This window comes from Dendrobates tinctorius, unplaced genomic scaffold (assembly GCF_039654945.1).
Source record: "Dendrobates tinctorius isolate UK_male_01 unplaced genomic scaffold, ASM3965494v1 ptg000021l, whole genome shotgun sequence".
In the NCBI taxonomy this organism is placed as follows: domain Eukaryota; kingdom Metazoa; phylum Chordata; class Amphibia; order Anura; family Dendrobatidae; genus Dendrobates; species Dendrobates tinctorius.
In genome coordinates this window covers 29,987,932-30,001,181 of record NW_027361689.1, presented here as the reverse complement: position 1 = coordinate 30,001,181, position 13,250 = coordinate 29,987,932, and the positions used below count along the sequence as shown (strand labels likewise).

General features: G+C 41.9%; 1 protein-coding gene across 2 annotated transcripts in view; it reads left to right on the top strand.

Annotated features, from left to right (window-relative positions):
- SMC6 (structural maintenance of chromosomes 6) overlaps window positions 1-13,250 on the top strand; it is a 165,164-nt gene that overhangs the window by 80,588 nt on the left and 71,326 nt on the right. For both annotated transcript variants that reach the window (XM_073568268.1, XM_073568269.1), the window contains exons 13-17: window positions 4,974-5,138; window positions 5,375-5,553; window positions 5,642-5,843; window positions 10,255-10,369; window positions 11,479-11,639. In XM_073568268.1, coding sequence (XP_073424369.1) covers window positions 4,974-5,138; window positions 5,375-5,553; window positions 5,642-5,843; window positions 10,255-10,369; window positions 11,479-11,639 — 822 coding nt within the window. The remainder of the gene's footprint in view (window positions 1-4,973; window positions 5,139-5,374; window positions 5,554-5,641; window positions 5,844-10,254; window positions 10,370-11,478; window positions 11,640-13,250) is intronic.

Here is a 13,250-nt window from a genome sequence, read left to right as displayed (position 1 = left end):
GTAACCAAATTCCCTTTCTAGTACTCATTTTCAGTTTAACTACCTGCAAAACATAATAGAAACACAACATAAACATTAGTGTGATGTCGATAAGTGTTCAAAGTGTGCAACCCCTAAATATTAATCGATTTCCCTGACACAAAGGGAAGTCAACCAACTAACAGAAATACAGAAAGGTGTAAAGATCAAGAATAAGACCAAGCTGGACAAGTACAAAGACCTGAAGCCCTAGAGATTGCTAAGCAAAGGTTCACAGCGCTCGCTGCCACACTAGGGAGATACACTAGAAAAGCTGAGGTTAGTTAGTACAAATTATAATGATTATATTGCACATAAAAACATTTCACATCGTATATTCAACACTACAGATTTCCAACGCAAATTAACTAAACGATTACCCAGGTATTGATAGTATTTTATTTTCAACTCCTTCAAGAGCCTTTTGATAAAAAACATTTTTGGTTTTTCCTTTCGGTGCAAAGATGAACAGATTTTTGGCAGTTCCAACTCTTGAACAGGCCATGTAAAGTTGACCATGAGAAAAGCATGAAGCTTGCAAATCGATCCCTACTACTTCCAAGGACTGTCCCTGAGCATTGTTAATGGACATTGCAAATAGCAGTTGAACTGGAAACTGGAGGTGTTTAAAATCAAAAAGCAAATCAGATGGAATAAGTGGAATTCTTGGAATTAAAAAATGTCCTCTCCTTTGGCACATCCTGTTTCTGAGCTGTGTATCTAACCCTATCCCGTGTGATAATGTCTGCTGAGCTGTGTACCTAATCCTCTCCTGTGTGATACTTTCTGCTAAGCTGTGTATCTAATCCTACCGTGTTACTGACTGCTCAGCTATGTATCTAATCCTATCCTGTGATACTGACTGCTGAGCTGTGTATCTAATCCTATCCTGTGTGATACTGCTTGCTGAGCTGTGTATCTAATCCTATCCTGTGTGATACTGCCTGCTGATCCGTGTATCTAACCCTATCCTGTGTGATACTGGGCTCTCCCTGCAGTCTGTGTCAGAGGGTGGTCTGGTTGGCACGGTAATAAATTGTATTATTTCCAGCTTTACAGAAGGACGATAACACCATAGAAATGATAAGAATAATAGGCCTCAGTTACCACAACTGTCTACAAAGAAAACTGTTGCTGATAGCAGCCAATCACAGCTAATTTTTCATCTTTTAAACAGCTCTGGGACAGCGTGGCGAGTTTTGAGTGGCGACTTTTGTGTTTGGACTTTTATGTGGCGAGGTTGGTGTATGTGTGGTGAAATGTGTGCTTAGGGTGGTATATGTGGTGAAGCACGTGGTAGTGTGTGGCGCATTTTGTGTGTGTGTTCATATCCCCGTGTGTGGTGAGTATCCCATGTCAGGGCCCCACCTTAGCAACTGTAAGGTATATACTGTTTGGCGCCATCGCTCTCATTCTTTAAGTCCCCCTTGTTCACATCTGGCAGCTGTCAATTTGCCTCCAACACTTTTCCTTTCACTTTTTCCCCATTATGTAGATAGGGGCAAAATTGTTTGGTGAATTGGAATGCGCGGGGTTAAAATTTCACCTCACAACATAGCCTATGACGCTCTCGGGGTCCAGATGTGTGACTGTGCAAAATATTGTGGCTGTAGCTGCGACGGTGCAGATGCCAATCCCGGACATACACACATACACACACATTGAGCTTTATATATTAGACTATGTGGAGTGATGAAGCTTCTTTCACATTATCTGCCCATATTAACAGACATAATTGTATTTACTGGTATAAGGAGAACATGTATTTAACACTAGAGTAACAACTAAATGAGCCTGGTGTCAATGTTTGGTGTGGTATTTTGGTATTTCAAGTTTTGGTGTTTTTGGACCATTTTTTTTTTTATGGAACAGTCACAAGAGATAAGTATCTCGAAATTCTAATGAACCAAGTTGTTCCCCAGTTACAGCAACAGCCTAATTCAAATGACCTTTATTTCCAACAAGATGGGGCCCCCCACATTATTCAAGAGTAGTCCGCGAGTATCTCGATGAAACATTTCCTAATAATCCTAATAAATGGATTGGCCGAAGAGGCACACTTGATTGGCCGCCACGTTCACCAGACTTGACCCCAATGGATTTTTCCTTTTGGGGAGTGCTCAAGGACAAAGTTTATAGTCAAAAACCAGAAAGTGTCAGTGATTTGAAAAATTACATAAGAGATGCATTTCAAGAAATTAATACCGAAAGAGACTTGTGCAAAAATATTGTCGTAGCGTTAGAGACAGACTTCAAAGCTGTGCAAATTGTGATGGAAAACAGTTTGAGTGCCTGCGCTGAGAAAATTTAAGGGATTTTGTATTATTGTTCAGAATAAAATGTAATTGTCAACGTTATGCGGAAATAATAATGTGTGTGTGTGTGTGTGTGTGTGTGTGTGTGTGTGTGTGTGTGTAATATATTATATATGTGTGTGTGTGTATATGTGTATATATATATATATATATATATATATATATATATATATATATGTATATATATATATATATACAGTGTATGTATGTGTATGTGTGTGTATATATATATATATATATATATATATATATATATATATATATATATATATATATATACACACAGTGTATGTATGTATATATAATATATATATATATATATAATTATTTCTGTAGTGGTTTAATGACACCATCTAGTGGGCAGAACATTAACGTGTTTTGGAAGTTAACCCCTTCTATATATATTTTATTTATGGTTAATCTAGCAGAGCTCTGTATCTTTATATAGACATTCACAGCTCTGCTACATGTGCATATATAGACATGTGCATATATATATACATACACGGCTCTGCTACATGTGCATATATAGACATACACAGCTCTGCTACATGTGCATATATAGACATACACGGCTCTGCTACATGTGCATATATAGACATACACAGCTCTGCTACATGTGCATATATAGACATACACGGCTCTGCTACATGTGCATATATAGACATACACAGCTCTGCTACATGTGCATATATAGACATACAAGGCTCTGCTACATGTGCATATATAGACATACACGGCTCTGCTACATGTGCATATATAGACATACACGGCTCTGCTACATGTGCATATATAAACATACACGGCTCTGCTACATGTGCATATATAGACATACACAGCTCTGCTACATGTGCATATATTGACATACACAGCTCTGCTACATGTGCATATATTGACATACACAGCTCTGCTACATGTGCATATATAGACATACACGGCTCTGCTGCATGTGCATATATAGACATACACAGCTCTGCTACATGTGCATATATAGACATACACAGCTCTGCTACATGTGCATGTAGCAGACCTGTGTTGTAGAGACACAAACAATAGATTTCTTACATCTCTTTTCTACTCTAGTACATTAAAATTAGTGGTATCGACCCCTCCACTTTACATGGCCCAGTCTTAATAGGAAAAAATGCTTTTCCTATTTTCTGCTGCTTAAACCGGGCGTGTGTGTTATGGTAAGGTCCACCTTATAGTCCAAAAATACATTAACTCAATCGGTAAGTGACGTAACGAGAAGCATAAAACACTAGAGTTGCCTTTTTTTTTGGTTCCCACAAACTCCTAAAAGTAAAAAAAAAAAAAAAAACACTGAACTGAAAAACAGAAAGTAATGAGAATATCTTAGGCTGGTTTCACATTAGCTTTTTTTTGCGCATCTGTGCAAATACGTCATGCGTACCTATGTTTAACATGGCGTACGCACGGTCTTGCGTTTGCACGCGTTCGTCTGCGTTTTCTCGCGCATGCGTTTTTTCAAGGTGTGCGTCTAGATGCGCCGGACACGACCTGTTGCATTTTTGGGTCCGACGACCAAAGGCGTCAAAAAATCGCCTGCGTTCACTTGCGCATGGAATGCGTCATAACGCATTAGTCTATGGGAACGCAGGCATGCACATGGACATGCCTACACATGCGTTTACGAGTAAACATGTGTAGACATTGGTTTGACACCTAGAGAACGAATGCGCATAAAAACGCAAACGCATTCAAAAACACATGATGCGTTTTTGCATGTGTTTCTATTGCGCTCGATGCGCAGCGCACAAAGACGCTAATGTGAAAGTAGCCTTATGGACCTGAAAATGGTAGCAATGAAAACGTCGGCTCGCCCTGCAGAAAAGCTAGTGCTCACACAGCTCTATTATTGGAAACATAAAAATTTTACGGGTCTAAGAAAATGACCACAAAAACCTCTTATTTTATTTTACAAACTCCTGCATTTTTTTCATTACTTTCATCTTCGTAATGATGGTGACCCGGAGTAACCTGGTATCAGTGATTTTTACTGCACAATGAACACGGTAAAGGCACAACTCAGAAAAACAATAGTAGAATTTCATATTTTTCACCATTTCACCCCACTTAGAATCTTTCTTCCCCATTATACAGTAAAATAAATAACATCTTTTAAACAATTCGGCCCACGAAATAACAGGCCATCATACTGGTATATCAAGGGTGAAATGAAGTTATGGTTTTGGAAGGAGAGGAGGGAAAAAAAATGAAACCACAGAAATGAAAAATTGCTCGACAGTGTATGGGATAAAGGGAATTTATAAGGATGTACCCCTGTAATATATTACTAGCTCTGTATCTTTTTTAGAAACACTATATCACCTACTAGCGGCCACATGACCGCCCACTCCCGACGCTGGAGAATCCTAATCATAAACTTGGAAACCCCTTTAAACCAAGTGTAATAGCGATTGGCCAACAAATCAAAAATCAATCCCAGCACATGCCAGATTTGTAATGTATCCCGTCTTATCACCAGCAAAAGACAAAAAAAAAAAAAAAAAAGTAAATGCATGGTTACCAAGTACATGAGGGGATGGTCCCTTTTTTTATAGATGAGTGGCTAACCCCAATATCTTTCCCTCCCTCCACCTGTCATGTCCGTTTTAGTGCAGATAACGCATCCGAGGAAGAAAAGATCGCAAGACTGCAAGAAATAAATCGGCTGAAAGATAAAATAAAAGAACTTCACGACCAAGAAGTTACAACATCTGAGCAGATCAACCAGTTCCAGCAAGCGCTTCATAGAGAGAAGGAAGAACGCAGCAGATTTCTGTACGTCCTGCTTCATCTATGTAAAGGTCTAAATCTGAGTTGGCCCTTTGATACGATCACTTGTCTCACATCTTTTCTAGCCTTAGCAGAGACATGCGGTCATACGTTTGCCGTGGGGTCTGGGAATGTAGTGGGCTTTACCAGTAAACTTCATTTAAGTTGACATTTTGGGGTTTGTGGTTTAATTCTATGACCTTTCTGAGTCCGACATGTTCCTGTCTTTCTCCCCTCAATAGTAATGCAGAGCGTGATCAGAGACAAAAAGTGGATGGTCTTCAACGACAGATAAAGGAGTTCCAGGACAGTAGGTCGGACATGTTGAGAAGATTTGGACAGCACATGCCCGCTCTGCTTGCTGGAATTGACGAGGCTTACAGGCACAGACGTTTCAAGCAGAAGCCCATCGGACCATTAGGTTTGTAATGCCTTATTCCATCACTGTTGTTCTTGGAGAGACTTTTGCACAGAGTAAGGTAATAGCAAGTTGATTTTTCTTCACCTAGGAGCCTGTATCCGACTGAAGGACCCCCAGCTCACACTCGCAGTAGAAAGCTGCCTAAAGGCTCTGCTCTTAGCGTTCTGCTGCGACAATCATCAGGATGAGAGGACGCTGCAGAGCATCATGTCGAAAGTATTCACGTACGGTCAGAGGCCCCAGATCATCGTCAATCCGTTCTGCAATGAAATGTATGACGTTTCAAGAAGGTGAGAAGTGAGATTTGTTGTAATTATTTATTAGTGGATTATAAGGGTTTGCTCACACAGGTCTTGCAGAAAGTCTGACATGATTTAATGTTGCTGCAAGTGAATTTTCATGAAATTTTAGCCATTTGCTTTGGACAAAACCCATCAGCAGTCTGTAAGTTTATTCGGATTTCGTTCTTGGCAATGCATTTCCTGAACAGAAACCAAAAACAAAAATGAGCATATACCGTACAGCAAGTAAATGGTAGTAGTATATGTAAATAACATAAGGTACTTTATCAATGCTATTTTGATTTAAAAAAGACATAAATGCCATCCCACTGTGAGAAGGTGTACCCATCAGGACATTCCTAACCTGTCTCTAGTATTAAAGCCTTACCATGAGTCAAATGATGTCAATGTGAACAAGGGCCGAGCAGGACAATCCCAGACTGAGACACCCATCCATGGGAAGCTACACAGATCGAATATTTCGCTCAGAAAGGAGAGCTGTGCCCCCTGTTTGTACAAAGTACAAGAGATTACAGCAAACCCAAAACTGTCCCGCTCCGCCCTTATTCACATTGACTTTGTCTGACCTATACTAAAGATTTTATACCGCAGACCTCCCGATGGTTACACCTTGTCACGGTGAGATGGCTTTTATGTTTTTTTTTTATCAAAATAGCAATAACTACATACCCTATATTATTTATATCTACTTGTGGTAGTGTATATGCTCATTTTTGGTTTTTTTCTTAGGTTTTGTCAATGTTCAGAATATTGTTCGACATCAGACAGGTAGTAAGATGCCTTATGTATTATACAGTGTAAATGATGGCGGATCCAGATGCATCTATGGGGTTAATTTGTAAGAGAAGAACATCGTTTCTTCTATAGTTTTAAAGAGAGGCCAGCAATATCAGTCTGATGATGGTCCTAAACCCGGAACACCCACAATCAGCTGCCCTTGGTGCTGATGGCAGCCAGGTGTTAGCAGTTGCAGAGGTGAGCAGCACCGCTCCTGAACTGTTGTGGCCACCGCTGGGGGCTGCGGTTCAGATGAATAGCAGTGGATGTGCAGTACCTGGCCACGGCCAATACACTGTTCTGCTCCACAACTGCTAACATCTGGCTACCGTCGTCACTGAGAACAGTTGATCAGCGGTGATGCTGGTTGTCGAAATCCAACCCTAGTATTGATGACTTATTTATAGAATAGGTCATCAAAAGAAAAGTAATAGGGTAACCCTTAAATTTGCAATGGGGAACATAGCTGCTTGTAAAGGGTGTTTCTGATACAATTCAATACATGCCCACACATGGCAAAGTTGGATAAAAAACTTGTAGTTTTGTATTCTAGCCTCCTCCTCCTGCTGCTACATAATAACAAGGAATCCATTGTGTATTCATGTTTCGCTACATCCAGTATGAAGAAGACAGCATTACAGCTCTCCCTTCTTTTTACATACGGCTCAGAGGCAGGAAGTCTTGCACACTGTCAATATAGTGGGGATCCCTACTTTAGCCTCACTCATGTAAAGGGCCAGCTTTTTGCTTAAATGGGTGGTCTGAAACTAGCGTTAATTTAATCCTAAATGTCTGTGTTGTGTAATAATTGAATTGTTTTTCTAATATACTTTAAATTAAAAATTCCCTACTGTTCATTCTTTCTTTACTTACTTTATTATTTTTTCACCCACTTCCTGTTTCATAACATTTTGTTTGAGAATCCCCAGTGCATGGTTGGAAACTAATCAGTAAAGTCTGTTTCTGGGGCTGGGCTAGTCACAGCTCTACTAAGCATGCGTGAGTTTTCAATTCCGACAAATGCTCAGTAGGATCTTGCACTGGGCATTATTCTACTTGGTCACAGTGAGAGTGCGCTCCCGGCTCTAGTGAGAAGTGATGAGTTGGCAAGAGAGCGCACTGTCATTGTGCATTATAAACAAGGAAGCATAAACCAGCGGTGCCCCCTAATTATCACTTTTAGGGGCTGGGTTGGTCTCTGCTTACTCATTCTCTTCTTAGGCCTCTTTCACACTTCAGTTTTTTGACGTCAGTCGAAATCCGCCAATTTTTGAAAAAAACGAATTTATTTTTTTTATGGCGGAATCCGTTTTTTTCTCCATAGACTAACATTAGTGGCGGATTGTGACGGATGGTCTTCCATTGCATCCGTTTTTTTGATGGATCCGTTGGTATTTAAGCGCCCGCCATCTTGAGTAGATGGACAAAGAAATGTTTTGTTTCAGCTGCGGACCCGCTTTTTTAAACAGTGCATGCCCAGAATATTTCTCCATACATGTTATTTAACCCCTAAAGCCGTTCTGGAACAGACAAAAAAAATCTCTCTCCTTACCATGCGCTCATATTTGTGGTACTAGAACTATGAAAAATCTGTGGATCTACGGAAATCTCTGCTACATACCTATTAACCCCACCAGGGGGAGACATTGTTCTGTATTTCTTCTACTTACTATACGTATTATGGCATTTATTAGTCATCTCACCTATATTTTTTCATGTCAGTTGCATTTCCAATTTGTCACCATACATAGATTTTCATTAGGATACTTACCTAGAAATTTGGAGATTTTTACGGACTTTTGAACCATTTGGGAAGTGGAAGAATATATATATATATATATATATTAAATACCATCTTATCAGTCTTGCTTGTCCTATATCACCGGAACTTTTTCTCTGCTTTACCTGTCTTTAGTTGCTGTTATACAGTATAGACCAAAAGTTTGGACACACCTTCTCATTCAAAGAGTTTTCTTTATTTTCATGACTATGAAAATTGTAGATTCACTCTGAAGGCATCAAAACTATGAATTAACACATGTGGAGTTATATAATTAACAAAAAAGTGTGAAACAAATGAAAATATGTCTTATATTCTATGTTCTTCAAAGTAGCCACCTTTTGCTTTTATTACTGCTTTGCACACTCTTGGCATTCTCTTGATGAGCTTCAAGAGGTAGTCACCGGAAATGCTCTTCCAACAGTCTTGAAGGAGTTCCCAGAGAGGCTTAGCACTTGTTGGCCCTTTTGCCTTCACTCTGCGGTCCAGCTCACCCCAAACCATCTCGATTTGGTTCAGGTCTGGTGACTGTGGAGGCCAGGTCATCTGGCGTAGCACCCCATCACTCTCTCTCTTGGTCAAATAGCCCTTACACAGCCTTGATGTGTGTTTGGGGTCATTGTCCTGTTGAAAAATAAATGATGGTCCAACTAAACGCAAACCGGATGGAATAGCATGCCGCTGCAAGGTGCTGTGGGAGCCATGCCGGTTCAGTATGCCTTCAATTTTGAATAAATCCCCAACAGTGTCACCAGCAAAGCACCCCCACACCATCACACTACCTCATCCATGCTTCACTGTGGGAACCGAACCAGGCATGTAGAGTCCATCCGTTCACGGTTGGAACAAAAGATCTCAAATTTGAACTTATCAGACCAAAGCACAGATTTCCACTGGTCTAATGTCATTCCTTGTGTTCTTTAGCCCAAACAAGTCTCTTCTGCTTGTTGCCTGTCCTTAGCAGTGGTTTCCTAGCAGCTATTTTACCATGAAGGCCTGCTGCACAAAGTCTCCTCTTAACAGTTGTTGTAGAGATGTGTCTGCTGCTAGAACTCTGTGTGGCATTGACTTGGTCTCTAATCTGAGCTACTGGTAACCTGCGATTTCTGAGGCTGGTGCCTCGGATGAACTTATCCTCCGCAGCAGAGGTGACTCTTGGTCTTCCTTTCCTGGGGCAGTCCTCATGTGAGCCAGTTTCTTTGTAGCGCTTGATGGTTTTTGCCACTGCACTTGGGGACATTTTCAAACTTTTCCCAATTTTTCGGACTGACTGACCTTCATTTCTTAAAGTAATGATGGCCACTCGTTTTTCTTTGCTGCTTTTTTCTTGTCATAATACAAATTCTATCAGTCTATTCAGTAGGACTATCAGCTGTGTATCCACCAGACTTCTGCACAACACAACTGATGGTCCCAACCCCATTTATAAGGCAAGAAATCCCACTTATTAAACCTGACAGGGCTCACCTGTGAAGTGAAAACCATTTCCGGTGGCTACCTCTTGAAGCTCATCAAGAGAATGCCAAGAGTGTGCAAAGCAGAAATCAAAGCAAAAGGTGGCTACTTTGAAGAACCTAGAATATAAGACATATTTTCAGTTGTTTCACACTTTTTTGTTAATATTATTCCACATGTGGTAATTCATAGTTTTGATGCCTTCAGAGTGAATCTACAATTTTCATAGTCATGAAAATAAAGAAAACTCTTTGAATGAGAAGGTGTGTCCAAACTTTTGGTCTGTACTGTATATTGTGCACATATTTACCGTAAGTTATTTTTTTAATCTAATGAATAGAGGAGTTTTTTTTATTTTAACTCCTATTTTCTTGCGTTTCTCTTTAGAGCCGCGGTTCATCAATATTATCCATCCGTACTGACAGCTTTAGAAATTGATAACCCCGTAGTTGCCAACTGCTTGATCGACATGAGGGGGATAGAGACAGTGCTGCTGATAAAGGTATCTGATCTCCACATTACACAATCAGCCATTGCTGTTTACTGTCTAGGAATTCCATTACTACTTATAGTTAAAGGGAATCGGACAGCATATGTTTGCCATGTAATCTGAGAGCACCATGATGTAGGGGCAGATACCCTGATTCCAGGGAGGTATCACTTACTGGACTGTTTTTGCTTTTTCAATACAATCAGTATAGGAGTTTATCATTACAGGACTAGGTGTCTCGTGCCTCCTAGTCCAACCACACGCCCCACCGCTGATTCTGTCCAGAAAGCAGCCAATCAGTGCTGTTCACGGGGGTTATACCTAGCGCTTCTAGATCTGCGGGATTCTCTGACCGCTTCTGCACCCAGTAAACAAAGTGGTACACCGCCGAGATCCAGGTTTGAGCCCTTACACCATGCTGCTGTCAGATTACATAGCAAAACCTGCTGACAGATTCTTTGAAAGGACCGCTCCATTAAGCAACCGTCTTCATTATCTCCCGTTAGTCTACTATAAATGTTTTTTAGGTTTGGACGGTATGTCCGTGCGGGACAGATGCACATCGGTTATGGATAGAAAATCTGTAGTGTTATTATATTACCAATGTTGTAGATGAGATTCATTACGTGGTGCTGCAGATTTACCTGTCAATTTTATACTGCAGATATTCACTGCATATTTCATTGTTCTGTGATGCACGGTATATCGACTGGAAACCACAGCAATATCTGCACTACTATCTGCGGAGCTTCCTGTAGCCGGACTCTCATAAATACATTGCTTTACTTATATTTAATAACTGAGCCAAACCAATATGCATCTTCTATGAATGTTGCAATGTTTGCAGGGGGAAAGATAGTCATTGCAGTTAGAGCGAAGGGGTGTAGTCCCCACATTTAGGTTATCCTTTGCTTAATGAGATGTCACCAAATCAATGTTTGCAGTTATTTAATACTTAGTAATAGTGCAACATGTCAGTCCTATAACACACGTGTTCGGCTCCTGGAAGTATTCCTATCCTAGATACATGTTGTATTGTTTTTGTTACAAGGACTTGTGCAGAATTTTAGATGTACCCTACAAGCACCGAGAATGCTAATTCTCTTGTTTCTTCCCAATAGAATAACAGTGAAGCTCGAGAAGTGATGCAGAGAGGGAAGCCACCTGTAAACTGCAGAGAGGCGTTCACAGCGGACGGAGACCAAGTGTATAAGAACCGCTATTATTCCTCCGAGTTCAACAGAGCCCGATATCTGAGCCGTGACGTGGAAAGGGAAATCAGGTGTGTTTGATTCTCAGTCTCTAGTCAGAACCCCTTTTTTGTGGCGCTGTTGCAAATGGATGTTATATAAACTTTCCTAATAGTGGCCACTAAGCCAGCGGGTGTAGCCTGACCGTCGGAGTACATTGCTGGCTATCCGTTTGTATGGTCGACATAAAAAGCTTCCATTCCATAGGACTGCTTGCTCTGTGATACCAGATGTGACGCAGTAATCAGATTCCAGAAATGAGCTTGATCGGCTGGCTTAAGTTTCTAATGGGTTTGGAGATATCCCGTTTATAATGGCTCCCTAGAAATTGAAGCCCACGACAATGCACAGATAAAGTTTCAGAGAAACGTCTAGCACCACAAGTATATCAAAAGCGTATAGTTTATCGGGTGAAATCTTTCTCCTACTCCTCATTGGGGGACACAGACAGTGGGTGTTATGCTGCTTGCCACTAGGAGGACATTAAGTAAACCAGAAAAAAAGTTAACTCCTCCCCTGCAGTATACACCCTCTCGCTGGATGAGACTTCTCCAGTTCTTGCTTAGTGTCTATAGGAGGCACTTGGGTCTGGCTTCAAACCCCACTGTTTTTATTTTATTTTAGAATTTTCTGTAAATTTTAATTAACGAAATGAAGGGGGCGACGGTTCCTTTCTACAGCCCGCTCTCCCCCGAACCAACAACAGGCAAGCACGCGGAGTATACCTCCCCGTACACTTTCCTGCGACGATTGAGGCTGATTCCTCTGGCGATGAGATTCCTCCGGCGATGATCCTATGGTCCCAGTAATCCACGGATACGACGGCAAGCGCAGAGTGTGCAATGGAGAAGACTGGAACAGCGCTTCCGAACGCCCTGAATTAGCCCCATAGCTCTCCATCCCCCTGCCCATAGGGAGGATCGATTGAGCATACCTCTTTAAGATCTCCAGCTCTGCTTCATCAGCCCAGGAGGTGGATGGCACCGGACAGCGACGGCCTGCCTGAGCACTAGAGTGGAGGTATGGGGTCGGGTCCTGGTCCCCGGGAGAGGTGCTGACCTGGTCTCAGCAGCGGTGCACCGGTGCCCCATCTCGGGGCCCCCTCGCTCTCGGCGCATGAGCCAGAAATTTAGTCCCCGGCTTTTCCGGCCTACTAGGCTGCAATTTGAATAGCGCCTCCCACACTAACGTCGCCGCCCCCTCCTCCTTGGCGCCTCTTGTCTCTTACGAGACGTGCAGTCCTAATCTCGGGGGCCATGTCAGTTACCTCAACCTCTGGACACGGCTGTGAGGCGCGCACTCTGCCGGATACTGGGTGACACCACAGAGCCACCGCTATTCCTCTAGGGGGACACAGCACAGGATTGGGGTAAGCTGCATCTGCCCTCAGAACAAAGCTTAACCCCTTCCCGGCACATTCCCTGCAGCTGCAGACCATACTCTGCCGTTAACCCTTTCAGGAGCGCTATGTCTCATTCTAAGGAGGCTAAACAGGCTGCTAAGAAGCACACTGCGTTTTTTACCGTGTGTACCACTTGCAAGACTGCCTTGCCCAGTGCACAGACTAATCTGTTATGCACGGACTGCGACCCAGAATGCGCTCAAACACCCCTCGCCGCCGCCGGGCTTCCTGCGTTTAGTAC